This window comes from Phoenix dactylifera, chromosome 4 (genome assembly GCF_051530095.1).
Source record: "Phoenix dactylifera cultivar Ajwa chromosome 4, Ajwa_hap1_PhDact_Kaust_v1.1, whole genome shotgun sequence".
Classification (NCBI taxonomy): domain Eukaryota; kingdom Viridiplantae; phylum Streptophyta; class Magnoliopsida; order Arecales; family Arecaceae; genus Phoenix; species Phoenix dactylifera.
The window spans coordinates 39873553-39886671 of NC_143193.1; the positions used below are offsets into that span (position 1 = coordinate 39873553).

At 37.0% G+C, this 13119-nt stretch overlaps 1 protein-coding gene across 1 annotated transcript; it reads left to right on the top strand.

The window, feature by feature from the left end:
• The first annotated feature begins 1748 nt into the window (after positions 1-1748).
• Positions 1749-12004, top strand: PHT2;1 (phosphate transporter 2;1). The gene is made up of 4 exons (XM_088719847.2): positions 1749-2575; positions 10400-10591; positions 10737-11568; positions 11667-12004. Exons 1-3 carry the CDS (start codon positions 1853-1855, stop codon positions 11553-11555), a joined length of 1734 nt encoding a protein of 577 aa, XP_088575973.1. The 5' UTR covers positions 1749-1852; the 3' UTR covers positions 11556-11568; positions 11667-12004.
• Positions 12005-13119: the final 1115 nt, after the last annotated feature.

The window sequence follows — 13119 nt, forward strand, 5'->3', positions numbered from 1 at the left end:
CAGGAGCCATATTTTCAAGCTAGGAGGATTGACTTTCATATCTAGAACATTGACTTTGCTATTTTTTCGGTCTTTTTTTTCATTTTTGATCTTTTTTAAATATTTTATTTTTATGTAAAATAATATGGAGATAGATGAAGTCCTATAATAGAATTAGAGCTAGCTGGGTAAAATAGAGAGATGCATCTAAAATATTATATAATAGGTATATACTTTAGAGACTTAAAGAAAAATATATAAAGTAAGAGTAAAGGTAGTGTTATTGTATGATGTTCAATGCTGAGTAATAGAAAAAGTACATAAAAACAAATTTAGTATATCAAAAATGAGAATAAAGATAAAATAATAGAAAATTAATTGAGATGGTATGGGCATATACACCATAGATCTGATGATCTTTTGTAAGGTACTTTATTTTGTATTAAAAGCTTGTAAAAAAAAAATCTAAATTAATATGGAGGAAGATCGTAGGAAAAGATATAATAAAACTTAGAACAACATTAGAATTATGATCATCCATAGGTACGAGTACTTGACGAATAAGAATTCATAAAATTGACAAGAAATAGTTGGAAAAAGACGGGATGATTATAATTATTATTATGAATTCTGTTTTTAATTATTATTCAATCTAAAAATAAAAATATTTCAAGAACAAATATTAGATCAATGCTATATTTGTATCATGAGATCATGTTAAGGGGAAATTTTCCCTCATTTCTTTTTAATTTTCAATCTTCCTTTAAAAAAATAATTAAGGAGGAAGGAATGATGTTTTATCTTAATACATGGCAATTTCAGTGGATTTGGAAAAAATAGAACTCCTATGCTTCCCACTTAGTGCCTTTCTACAGTATTGGATTGAAAATTATATAGAATTCATGGATTTGACCGTCTATTTAAGCATTAATTATGTGTAGAGTTTTTCTTTTCTTTTCCTGCAGTCTAAAAGTTAGGATCTGGATTAGGTTTGATAGGCTCTTAGAAAATACAGAAGGGCCAAAAGGCTTGAGTCCTATATAATTTTTAGACCAATCTTATAGAAGTATCTTGTTCGGCACCAATCTTGTTTGGTACCAATTAGCAGACACAAGTGCTAGTCTACATACCATTCAGTATTGATTTGTATCAAATGGTTCGAATTGTTTCTATCCAATTTGGTCGGGAGCCGAATAGTGAACCCAAATTTCCTAGTGGCACCTCAATGCATCGGTAACTTATCCTTATGTCCCTCTACAGCCATCTATCCATGTAGGTTCAGATTGCATCTATCAGGCAAAAAAATGATTTATCTTCTTTTCGCGATGTGCGCCGTTGGGATAGCCGTTATAAGATCCATAAAAGAGAGCACAAAGTGCTTTTGGACCAGTGTAAGATATGATTCAACGGTTGATGTCATGAAATTCTTTAGTGCGAAGGATACAACCGAACCCTATCCATACGGTTTTCATCACAATCCAGTGCCTTAAACGTGAGACCCGTAAATTGTTTCGGCCCTGCGACCAACTCATATTTCTGGTCTCTCTCCCCAAAGCAAATTAGGCCAAAAAAATAAAAACGAAAAAAATCTAGCCGTTTTACCAAAAAAAGAAAAGCGAAAAAAATCTAGCCGTTACTCCAGTTATAAACTTGTCGGAGAGCAGTAGATTAGGAGGGGAATCTGGTACAAACACTCTCTCACCACTCATTCTCGGTCGCAACGTCGAATCCACTCGCCACCAAACAACAAACCAAAGTCGTCAAGCCCACAATCTCTTCCGGCCTCCCATGGCCACTACTTTCCCACCATAACCAAAGCCACAACCTCTCCTCCCCTCCACTCTCCCTCCCTCCCTCCCTCCTACCGCGCGTCATGGTTCCCTCCTCTCCCTACTTCTCCCTGGCAAGATACACTAGAGTAGGAGCTGCTGCTGCTGCTGCTTTCCGGCTTCACAACCCACTTCTCCACCTCCCAACTCACTCCTCTCCTCTTCTTTCCTATAAGAACACCTTCCCTTTAACTCCGCTCAATAAAATCAACCCTCCAAAACCTCTCTTCCATCGCCTCCACCTTCCTTCAGCCACTCTTTCCTCGTTCGCCAGCGCCGATGACGAGCCGAAGGCCGACGCCGGTGCCCAATCAGAGGAGAAGTCGCAAGCAGGGGAGCTGGAGCTGCCCGAGATGGCCAAGGCCTTCCACATCTCGTCCCGGACGGCCTCCGCCGTCTGCATCCTCATCGTCTTCGCCGCGCTTGCCTTGCCCCTCGCCATGCGGTCCCTGGCGCAGGGGGCGGGCCTGAAGACGAAGGCGCTGTCGTACGTGACGCTCCTCTTGGGGTTCTACATGGCCTGGAACATTGGAGCTAATGACGTCGCCAATGCCATGGGGACGTCGGTGGGATCGGGGGCGCTCACGCTGCGGCAGGCTGTGCTGATCGCCGCCGTGCTCGAGTTCTCGGGGGCCTTCCTCATGGGGACCCATGTCACCAGCACGATGCAGAAGGGAATTCTGGTCGCTTCGGTGTTCCAGGGAAAGGATTCCATGCTCTTTGCCGGGTTGCTCTCTTCTCTTGCAGCAGCTGGTACCTGGTTGCAGGTCTAATTCCTTCACATACAGTCTCCTAGCATTCCTAAATTTGGAGTTTTTGAAGTATAGGCTCATGTTCATCTTGCTGTTGCTCTTTTGATCATGCCACATAGATGATTGTCCTAATGTCTACTTGTTAAAACCACTAGCAATGTGATGTGAGGAGCGGCTTATTGTTTTTAGTTTTATAATGGGGTAGCTGAGAACTGGATGACTCAGGGGTTGCCATTAGAAACAAGGGGAATTCAACCATAATATCTGTTTCAAAAACCTTTTGGTGCTTAGCTTCAATTATGTTTGTCGGATATTTATTTGTAATCTTGCATAAATCTGATATATTATGTAGCTTGGATACCGGTCCTATCAAGAATCCGTATGGACTAAAGTTTTGTTGTTTTAGAGGATTGAATGGCAGAAATTTCTTACAAGAAGCCTAATTATCAGCTAATGCATGTAGTATGTGAATTCAATTAGCTCTGTCAATGGTTTGTATGTTCTGAAGTTTTGATGGAAAAGAAAGACTGTTATGGATAGTAGTATAACTTAGCAACGCATGTGAGACCAGTTTAACTTAATGTGATCTACATGCCTCAAACTTTTCTTCACTCTGGAACAAACTTTTCTTCACTCTTCCAGGAAGATATATACCCTTAAACAAGGCCCTCTCTTTAATTTGATTTAAATTCCAAGGATGCAGAGCATATTTTTCATTAAATTTTCTGACATTCTTAATTGCAGTATGGAGTTGGAGAGGCATAGAGTACAATACCCCTTATTCTATGCAATAACTGTATTCAAGTTTGTTCTAGGTATATTATCGAATCTAGAAAATGTTAATTGTAATCATTCAACCATCATATTTTACTGATTATATCCATCTTATTTTGCTTAAAATTTATTCATTTTGATGTTTCCTTTGTAATCAAGTTTAATTCCTTGGTGAATTCTTCCTCACCATTGTGAATGAGAAATTTTGTTTCAGAGGAGTTTAGTCAACTTGTACTGTGTCAATGCACTCTATCTTTGAAATTAAGCATTGGATTCTTAGAGGTGATGAGAGATCAAGATGCATGACTTTACTTGGAATTTGTTTTTTTTTTCTTTTCATATTTTTGTATAGTTTCCAAGTTCTACTATTTCCTCTGCAGATAAATAACGTTATACAAATAAAAGGCTAAAATACAGTTACTGGATATTCAATTCTTAAACTGATCTAATTAATCTAATTAAGCATGTTTAATTAATCTTAAGCTTGTCTAGTTCTATGGTTTGCTTGACATAGCCAAGCACAGGACCGGGACATTTTCAATTTTGAACATTAATGATTGAAGTTGAAGTTGAGATCGTATGACAAATTTTAGTGTTAAACAATTAATAAATGGCGCATATTACTCTAAATTCTTAATAAAAGTCCTTTCAAGTGCAGTAGCTTGTGGCGGACAAGTAGAATAATTCTCATTCTCCGCATCATGAATGTTGAAATTTTGTTTTGTTATCTAACATCAAACTTGAAAAGCACTTGTAAACTTTCATAAAGCAATTTATTCTATGTAATAAGAAGAATGTTCAACAAGTGAAAGCCACAGCATGCATCGTCAGATGTTCATTCTTGATTTTTTTCTTACAGATATATTTCAGGTGTTATGGATATTCACTAAATTCTTCTAAAACCATCATGTAGATTATTAAAGAAACCATGATGTGGATCATTTCTTATAAGAGTTTTTTGATGTTGAACAAATAAATGTTATGCTGCACTATCCATACTCTATAATGACTTCCTTCTTCTATTTTATATAACATAAAACCTTTGCTTATACTGGCTAGCAGAATCATGCATACACAACTTGTACTTGATAGATTTTCTCATCACATATTATCATATTGATACTATAAATAACAATTTCGTAAGTTTTGTTCTTGTAAAGAAACTATAAATTCTTTGTAAACCACTACTCTTTGTCAAGAAAAACTTAGAAATATGAATTTCATTTTTTGCATTTACTGTTGGTATTTATTTGGTGAATATGTTTTTGTACATAATACTTGTCTTATATGAGAGTGTTAAATGCAAGGAGCTAGAGCTTATGGTTGGTATATAACTTGGGTTATGCCCTCATTGCTAGATTTAAAAGATTACTACTTTACATGATACAAAGCAATTTGCACTTCGACATAAAAAAAAGAAAAAAAAAGGCAAATCAATGGATTTGCATCCTGATCTTTGTGATAAATTCTTGACTTAAGGAGATTCATGAATAATCTCTACCTGCCGTTTTCCAACATCATATTTGACAATCTTGACAATCTGTTTACAGTTTCATCTGATTTCAGCATCAACTGTCACTTGAGGCAAGCTAGATATCAAAGGTGGGTCAACTAAACCATTCCATAATCTACCAATCAATATGGCGTTGTTGTGTTCATCAAGGATCATATTCATGCCATATGATCACCAAACTTCTCCTAAATCTGATGTTTCCAAACTAGTGAACAGCATGAGAATCTTACAAATTTCTTGTCTTTCCTTCTTTAAGAACCTTAAAGTCAGGAATGTGGAAAGGCTGTCTAAGGCTTGTTTTATTGTTTTTACTCCTTGTTGCAATCTATTTCAATCAATTAAAAATCCAAATCTTCCTAAAACTCAGTCCAAGTCCTCCTTTTTCTTTTCTTTTGGTTGTTTTGCTCAAAAAATTGCTGAACATTTTCTTTTGTCTCTTCCTTCTATATTTCATTTTCATCTAGAGTTTTATATTACAAAACTGCACCTCTTAGAACTGTTTACTTGTCCGAACCATTCTAATTTGGATCTCTTGCCTTCTGCTATACCTTTTTACTTTTACATGCTTTTCAGGCCTTACTTTATGGTGATTTTTGTTTTCCTCTACAATTTTATTTGAACTAGTGTACTTCTTTTGTTTCTCTTATCTTTTAGTTTATTCAAACTAGGCATAGTATCTTGGCTAGTTAGGAACATCAATTTTCTTAATCACGTCACATCCACCTTATTGCAAATTCCATATTTTAGGTTTTTGATAACCTGCAGCTATATTAGATTAGTTTTGATGATTATTATGATTAATTTTGGCTTACAATCTCCAACTTTATAATATTATTACCTGTTACAATCTCCAATTTGTGCTTGTTCAATTTGTTGAATCTAGCTGACACTCGAACCAGGGGGAATGCCGAGTTAAAGGTAAGGAGGTAGCACAAGTGGAACACACTTCTCCCACAAGGAATCCACCAAGGGAGTAAGAGCAAAAGACAAACAAGATGAACTCCAAGGCAAAGGCTAAATTCTCGCTCAAAATATCAAAAATTCTTCACCATACATCCTTTCACTGTTACATACGTGGTTATATAGATGCATGATGAACTTACATATCCTAATCCATTAATGCTAACAAATCTCTAAAGGACAAATAGAATAAATTCTTCTATTAAAATGTAAGGAGGTAGCACAAGTGGAACTAGATAAACACACTTCTCCCATGAGGGAATCTACCAAGGGCATAAGAGCAAATAACAAACACGGTGAACTCCAAAGCAAAGGCTAAATTCTCAATCAAATTATCAAATTCTTCACTATACATCCATTCTCTATTACATACATGGTATTATAGATACATGATGAACTTACATATGATAATGCATTAATGTTGACAACTCTATAACGGACAAATAGAATAAATACTTCTATCAACTCTAAAAGAAGCTATGCATGAATTGTATTTAATAAAACCTATAAACTTTAAAAGACATCTGCATGTATGAGCACACAAGTAAAGCCTATAACTAGCAACATTTAATAACCAATAAATACTTGATTAGACTTTGACTTTGAATAAACTATAGGCTACTCCAACATGGCTGATTTAAAATATGCTGACTCGACATGATTGGCTCAGCTGCATCATTGCATGGCAACTCGTCCTCGAGTTTGAAGCTTTATGTATAAGCCTATAAATGTCTTTCATTGTGTTCCTCAATCTTTTCTTTTTGCATCTTCCCTTCTATATAATTTTTCTTGGTTCAAACAAAAGTTGAGTAATCACACACAATGATCACAATTCCTTTCTTCACGAATAAGGATCTTAATATTCTTTGAATAAGTAAAGGGAAAGCAAGACCATCTACTAAATATGCTGTCTCTTTTTGATCAGAATCTTTAAGGAATCAAATCGTAAATTCACATGTGATCAATCTTAGATTTATTTTCGCAGATGTCTATGTGACTGACCATCTTGATTAAGAGCCAACTCTTCATTCAGTACTCTTAAAAAACATTGGAATTAAGGCTTGGATATCATTTTCATCAAGCTCGTCAACCTTATCAACTATGATGGGCATATCTTTGCGAAGAGTTGAATCATGACAATGATAGTTTAACATGCATCATAAAGATTTTTATGCTGATAAGCATCATAGATAGGACACGAATCAAAATGTATATTTTGTGAAACTTTGAGTCTGAATATTGTAGAAAATATTACCCTCCCTTTTATCATGATATGGAAAAGCCTCTTCACTCAATGCCATTTCGCTTTCATGCTAAAAGTGGGTGACCTTATCCTCACATCCTGGAGGCTTATAGAAAGTAAGATGCTTTTGAAGGTGTGATATGCTATTGAAGATCTCTCACTTGTCTTCTCTTGTGTTTATGAATCTTTAAATATTTTGTTTCCAAGTTTTATTCTCTTTCCTTTTTTTTTAGTTTATATATTCTGGTTAAGCTTTTCAGTTGATCCAATCAAGGAGAAAGAAGCAATTTTCTCAGCAAGGTATACAATCTTGGTACCAGGCCCTGTATCGGTGTCACACTATCACTGTGTTGATATAGTACGATACAAGGCCCTCCATGCTATGTACTAGTACCGAACTGGTACGGAATGCCTTGTACTATCTGGTTCGGTACGGTATAACGAGGCTTGTTCCTTAGTCTACTCCACTCGAATCTCTCAAAAAAAATTAGGAAAAAGTAGAAAATATGGTGAAGAAGGGTTTGGGTCTCCTTTTCTTTCATTAATGAATAACAAACTGAATACATAACCTCTATTTATATAAGTGAAGTCCATCCTTGCACAATTTGAATTAGATTTCTCTTCTAGCTCAAACAAGACAACAAGAGGTAGATCTCAACTTCTACATCGAGTTTGCCTCAGCTACTCGACTTAATTCTTTCCAGATTGGAAGATACACCCAATCAAGGTATTTTCTGAAAAGAAAAGTTTCATTTTGATTTGCTCGTTTGAGGTACAAATAAGGAATTTGGTCCCAATCGCTTAATAGACTGCATCCTTAAGAAAGGTGCCATATCATAGAGCTGAAAAAGTTACTCAATTTTAGAAAAAAAAAGAAGATCACATCAATATGATATTGTACGACCAAGTTATGGCCTTCGGAAGTTTGGCACATGATTCGGCTTCCCTATATGGTGGATATTGCTTTTGGACCTTGCCCAGTCCTCCCTATAGTGACCAAAGTGGTTCATATCAAGCCTGATGATCCTCCAGATCATTGGTTCAATAAGCCAATTGGTTAGTGCAAAGCTAAGCCTATCAATTGTGCATTGTATCCTAAAGATAGGATTTTTGGTAGCCAACCTGAGTCTGTGGTATGGAGGAATTTACTCTGTAAGACAACACTTTGATTAGCATGCCTTTCCCATAGCATTTTAATTCATCTTTTTCTCTTTCATACTTCCCTCTATTTTCTTTTTATTTCTTCCACCAATTTCTGACAGCACCAACTAGAGCTGAGCACGAAATTAATTTCTTTAAATCACTATTTTGTTCTATCTTTTGTTCTCTACTTATTTCATTTTGTCATCAAATTAATTTATGGATAGTCCACATCTTCTCAAAAAGTGAAAAGGTAATGAAAAGATAAGGATATTTGAACCTCCTTGCTAAGATGGATTAAGTACACTGTAAATTGTAGATGCAAGATGTCCAAGACAATCATAGGATATTTAAGAATGTGATTTTAGCTTCTGAGCAGAAAAAAATAGTTGAAAAGCATGAAGAAGAACCATGTTTAATTCTGACAATAGTGCATTGAAGATGGATTATACCTCATGCGTTGTTTCTTCAAAAGAACAATTACTTTAATCCTTAACTCTAAGAAAAAAAAAGAAGAGAGAAAGGATAAAGAAAAAACTTCAATCCATTGTTTATCTAGTAAGAATATTCACAGTAGCTGCTCCTCGATTGCACAAACTTGTAGAAAAATAATAGGATCAAGCCCAAACTGAGAACTATAGATAATAGATTTGCTTTACCTGGTTACTGCAGTCCTACTCTTACACCAAATAATGTAATAGCCTTGATGCTCAGGTAATAAAAAAATACAGAAATAAAGTAAGGAAAAGGGAGAGAAAGAAAAGATCCTTCTCTGAGAGCTGGGAACAGTACCTAAAGGCATAATAGATGAAGAGAAAAGGAATTTCAAAAAGAAATCATCCAAAAATCAAAGAATATTCAGCTATCTACATTTGATTCCTCATAAAGACTTGATATATGATTTTCTATAGAGAACACAAGCAAAGTAAAAGCCAATATAATTATCTAATGATTATAAGAATTTTGGAAGCCCCAAATTGCCATCCAGTAATCCTAGCTAGGCTTTATCTCCAAACCCTGAGAGTGGCTCTGATTCAAAAATCTTCGGAAATAAGAAAAAAAATAACTTTATGCCCAAATCTTGTACTAGGAGTAAAATTTTGGTTCTGGTACTTTAGGTCTTTAACTACTCTTCCATGAAATCATTATAACTTACAAGAACTGGTTAACATTATTCTTGAGTTGTTGGAGATTTTTTTGGATGTTTGATTAATTGGCACTATCCTTAACTTCAAGCTCTTACAACCTGACTACAATAAAACTCACTTCCACCTGTGCAGTTTCACTGCTACTTGTGTGTTTGCAATGACTTGCTCTTAGCCACAGAGACTGCAGATAAAGTAATGCATACATTTTAATAAGAGAGGATCACACTTTAAATATACTGATGATTTACCATAGAGGCTGCATTGACATAACAAGTATTCAACAAAGTGATCAAGCCCAAGTCCCCTCAAGTTTGTCACCGACTTCCACATATGGGTATTCTACAACAATTCACTTTTCATAGTGACTAGACCATAATAACTGGTAGGCTTTTCTGCAAACAAGCTTATCACCAAAGGATTTAATTCTGGTATTTGTGTAATTAGACCTGGTTGGTGACTGTATACCATTCTAATGTAAGTGCGAAGTATATGGAATAAATGCAAATTAGCCAGTTTGTAAATCTAAGAAATGAAAAAATTATGAGTGACAAATTATAAACAGATGTTTGAAGATCATCAAAATACCAAACTTTAACTAGAAAAGGTCTTAATAGTTCATCTTGATAAATATATGTTTCTAGAAATTTATTGATTTTTCTGAAGATCCAGGCTTTTTATTCTTAACCAGAAATCAAAGGTTTTAAACCTCATGTGATATGTCCACCAATTCTTTTTTCATTATTTTACACCTAAAAATAAATTCCTAGTTGATCCATTGAATTTGATTGGAAGGGCAAGAACTTAATCCCTGTTTATATTTTCTGCAACTCTCTGGGAACTTATAAATATTTGGTAGGAGTAAAATTATAGAGATGTATATCCATTTCGTGTTGCTTTGATTGTACTATGTTTAAACTGCTTTAGAAAGTAATGATGAAAATTTCTAACAAGCCTTATTTTACTAATTCTTTTCATGGTTCCATGCTAGATTCACGAATCAATGCCTATACTTTTGTCATCATCTGTATCTGTAAACTAATTAATTGGTTTTCCTCATTCAGGTAGCTTCTTTTTATGGCTGGCCTGTTTCCACTACACATTGTATAGTAGGAGCCATGGTTGGCTTTGGACTAGTCTATGGAGGAATTGGGGCAGTTTTCTGGAGTTCATTGGCCAGGGTAACTTCATCTTGGGTCATCTCTCCAATCATGGGAGCAGCGGTCTCATTTGTTGTCTACAAATGCATACGTAGGGTATGTTTTCACTTCTATAAGGAGTTACACCATCAACAAGCCTTAGACCATCTACAAAAACATAATGACGATCACCTTTATGCACAATTTACTGAAAATATTACTTAAAACTTTCTTTAGTTTTTATTACCTTGTTTTTCTTTAGTTTGTGTACAGTGCTCCGAACCCAGGGCAGGCTGCAGCTGCTGCTGCACCAATTGCTGTATTTTTGGGTGTTACAGGAATCTCCTTCGCTGCTTTTCCCCTTAGCAAGGTCTTTCCAATTGCACTAGCTCAGGCTTTAGCCTGTGGGACTGCTGGTGCGGTTGTTGTTACCAGAGTCATACGAAAACAGCTCGGCCACCTCCTCACTTCTGAAGCAGAAAAACCAGCACCAATTGACAAGCCACATTCTCGAAATATGGGACTTCTGTCTGATATTGCAGGCCCTACAGGAGCTCAGTTAGAGATTGTATATGGCGTCTTTGGTTACATGCAGGTCTTGTCAGCTTGTTTCATGTCGTTCGCCCATGGAGGCAATGATGTCTCTAATGCAATTGGGCCATTGGCAGCTGCAATATCTATTCTCCATGGTAGTGCAAGTGGCACTGAAATAGTCATTCCCACTGATGTTCTTGCTTGGGGTGGATTTGGAATTGTCGCAGGGCTTATGGTGTGGGGATATAGAGTTATAGCAACCATTGGGAAGAAAATAACTGAGCTTACCCCAACTAGAGGATTTGCTGCTGAATTTGCAGCCGCCTCCGTGGTTCTCGTGGCTTCGAAGCTTGGCCTACCAATTTCTGCAACCCATACTCTTGTTGGTGCAGTAATGGGCGTAGGCTTTGCTCGGGGACTCAAAAGCGTAAGAACAGAGACTGTGCGTGAAATCGTTGCTTCTTGGGTGGTCACCATTCCAGTTGGTGCAGTTTTATCTGTTTTCTACACATTGATCTTAACCAAGCTATTGGCTAATGCAATATGAAATCAGAAACAACGTGAGTTTTTTATGTTTAATTTGATTGATAAGGAAAGAAATGATCATTTCTTCTCATATTGAGTTAATTCATTGAAAAGATGGTGTCATTTACATCAGAGCAAGACTAGAGGAAAAGGTAAGAAGCAAAGGAGGTCTATCGCTAGCTGATGAGTAGCTCATTATCAGAGAACATGTGGTCGTATCAGTTCTGCAACAACAACAGCTCTTCAGTGGCAGAAGTATGCTCTTTTTCATATCATTCCATTCCTTCTGCAATGTGGTGTTAATTTTTATCTTTCTTTACAGTGGACAGATACTCATGTAGAGATATATTGGTTATCATCATGTGTCCTCTTATTTCGTTCTCCGGATAATTCTGATTTGGAAGAGTGTGATAGTGTTTAACAAATTATTGCCTTAATCAAGTTCTAGAATTTGGCTTGGTCTCAAACAAATGGTGACAAATTTGCCTACTAACCCACCAACTGGCGTTAAACCAACGGATACCTTGTTTTCCTTCCTATGTTCTCCCCTTCTCTCCATCTTCTTGTTTTGTAAGCCAATGAAACGACCATGTTGGAAATTGGGCTTTAGGATGCCTGCCCATGATGGGGTGACGCAACTAGGCCCAAAGAAGATAAGGGAGGTTTGAAAGAGGGATGGAACCGTTGGCTTGGTTTCCAGTGGTTCCCCTCCCATTCAAATTGATAGGGAGTAAACTCCCCCTCAGAGTTAACTCCCCCTCAAAGGGATCAACTACTCTCTCTCACTTATGGCAGTATCTTGTTTCCTCTTTCTTTGTTCTTTCTACAGAAAAACACGCACCAGCTCAGGCTTCTTCTTTCCAAGTCGGAGAAGTCAGCCAACTCATTCAAACTCGGATGGCAAGGCTCGACTTTCCTCGATTCGGTGGAGAGGATCCAGCGTGGTGGTTGTATAGGGCAGAACAGTGCTTCCTCTCCCAGCAAACCTCCAACACTCAGAAGGTCCTGCTTGCTTCTTTCAATCTTGAAGGGAAAGCCCTCCGGTGGTTTAGGATGGTGGAGAAGGCAGGAGCCATCAACAACTGGTAGAATTTTTCCAAGGGACTTCTTTCTCGCTTCGGCATCAATCAGTATGAAGATCCCACCGCCTTGCTGTGTAAACTCCAACAAACCTCATATGTCGAGCAATATCAGGCCCGATTCGAAGAGCTCTACAACCGTGTTGATAGTCTCAACGAAGCCTTCATGGTGAGCTGTTTCGTGGGCAGATTACGGGAGGATATCCATATGGATGTCATGATGCTAGAACCACAAATGCTGTCACGAGCCATCAGCCTCGCCCGGATGCAGGAGGTGAAGATTAACTCCCATAAGAAGCCACTCCAATCATATCAAGGAAGGTCGATCTTTAACTCTTCTCTTAAACCTTCCACTCTCATTATTAAGAGACTCACCTAATGGAGATGAAAGAGAGAAGAGACAAGGGTCTCTGCTATAACTGTGATGACAAATTTTCTCTTGGCCATAAGTGTCGTTTATAGAAACTCTATCTTATAGAGGGAAGTTGGCCTAAGAAAGAAGAGCAA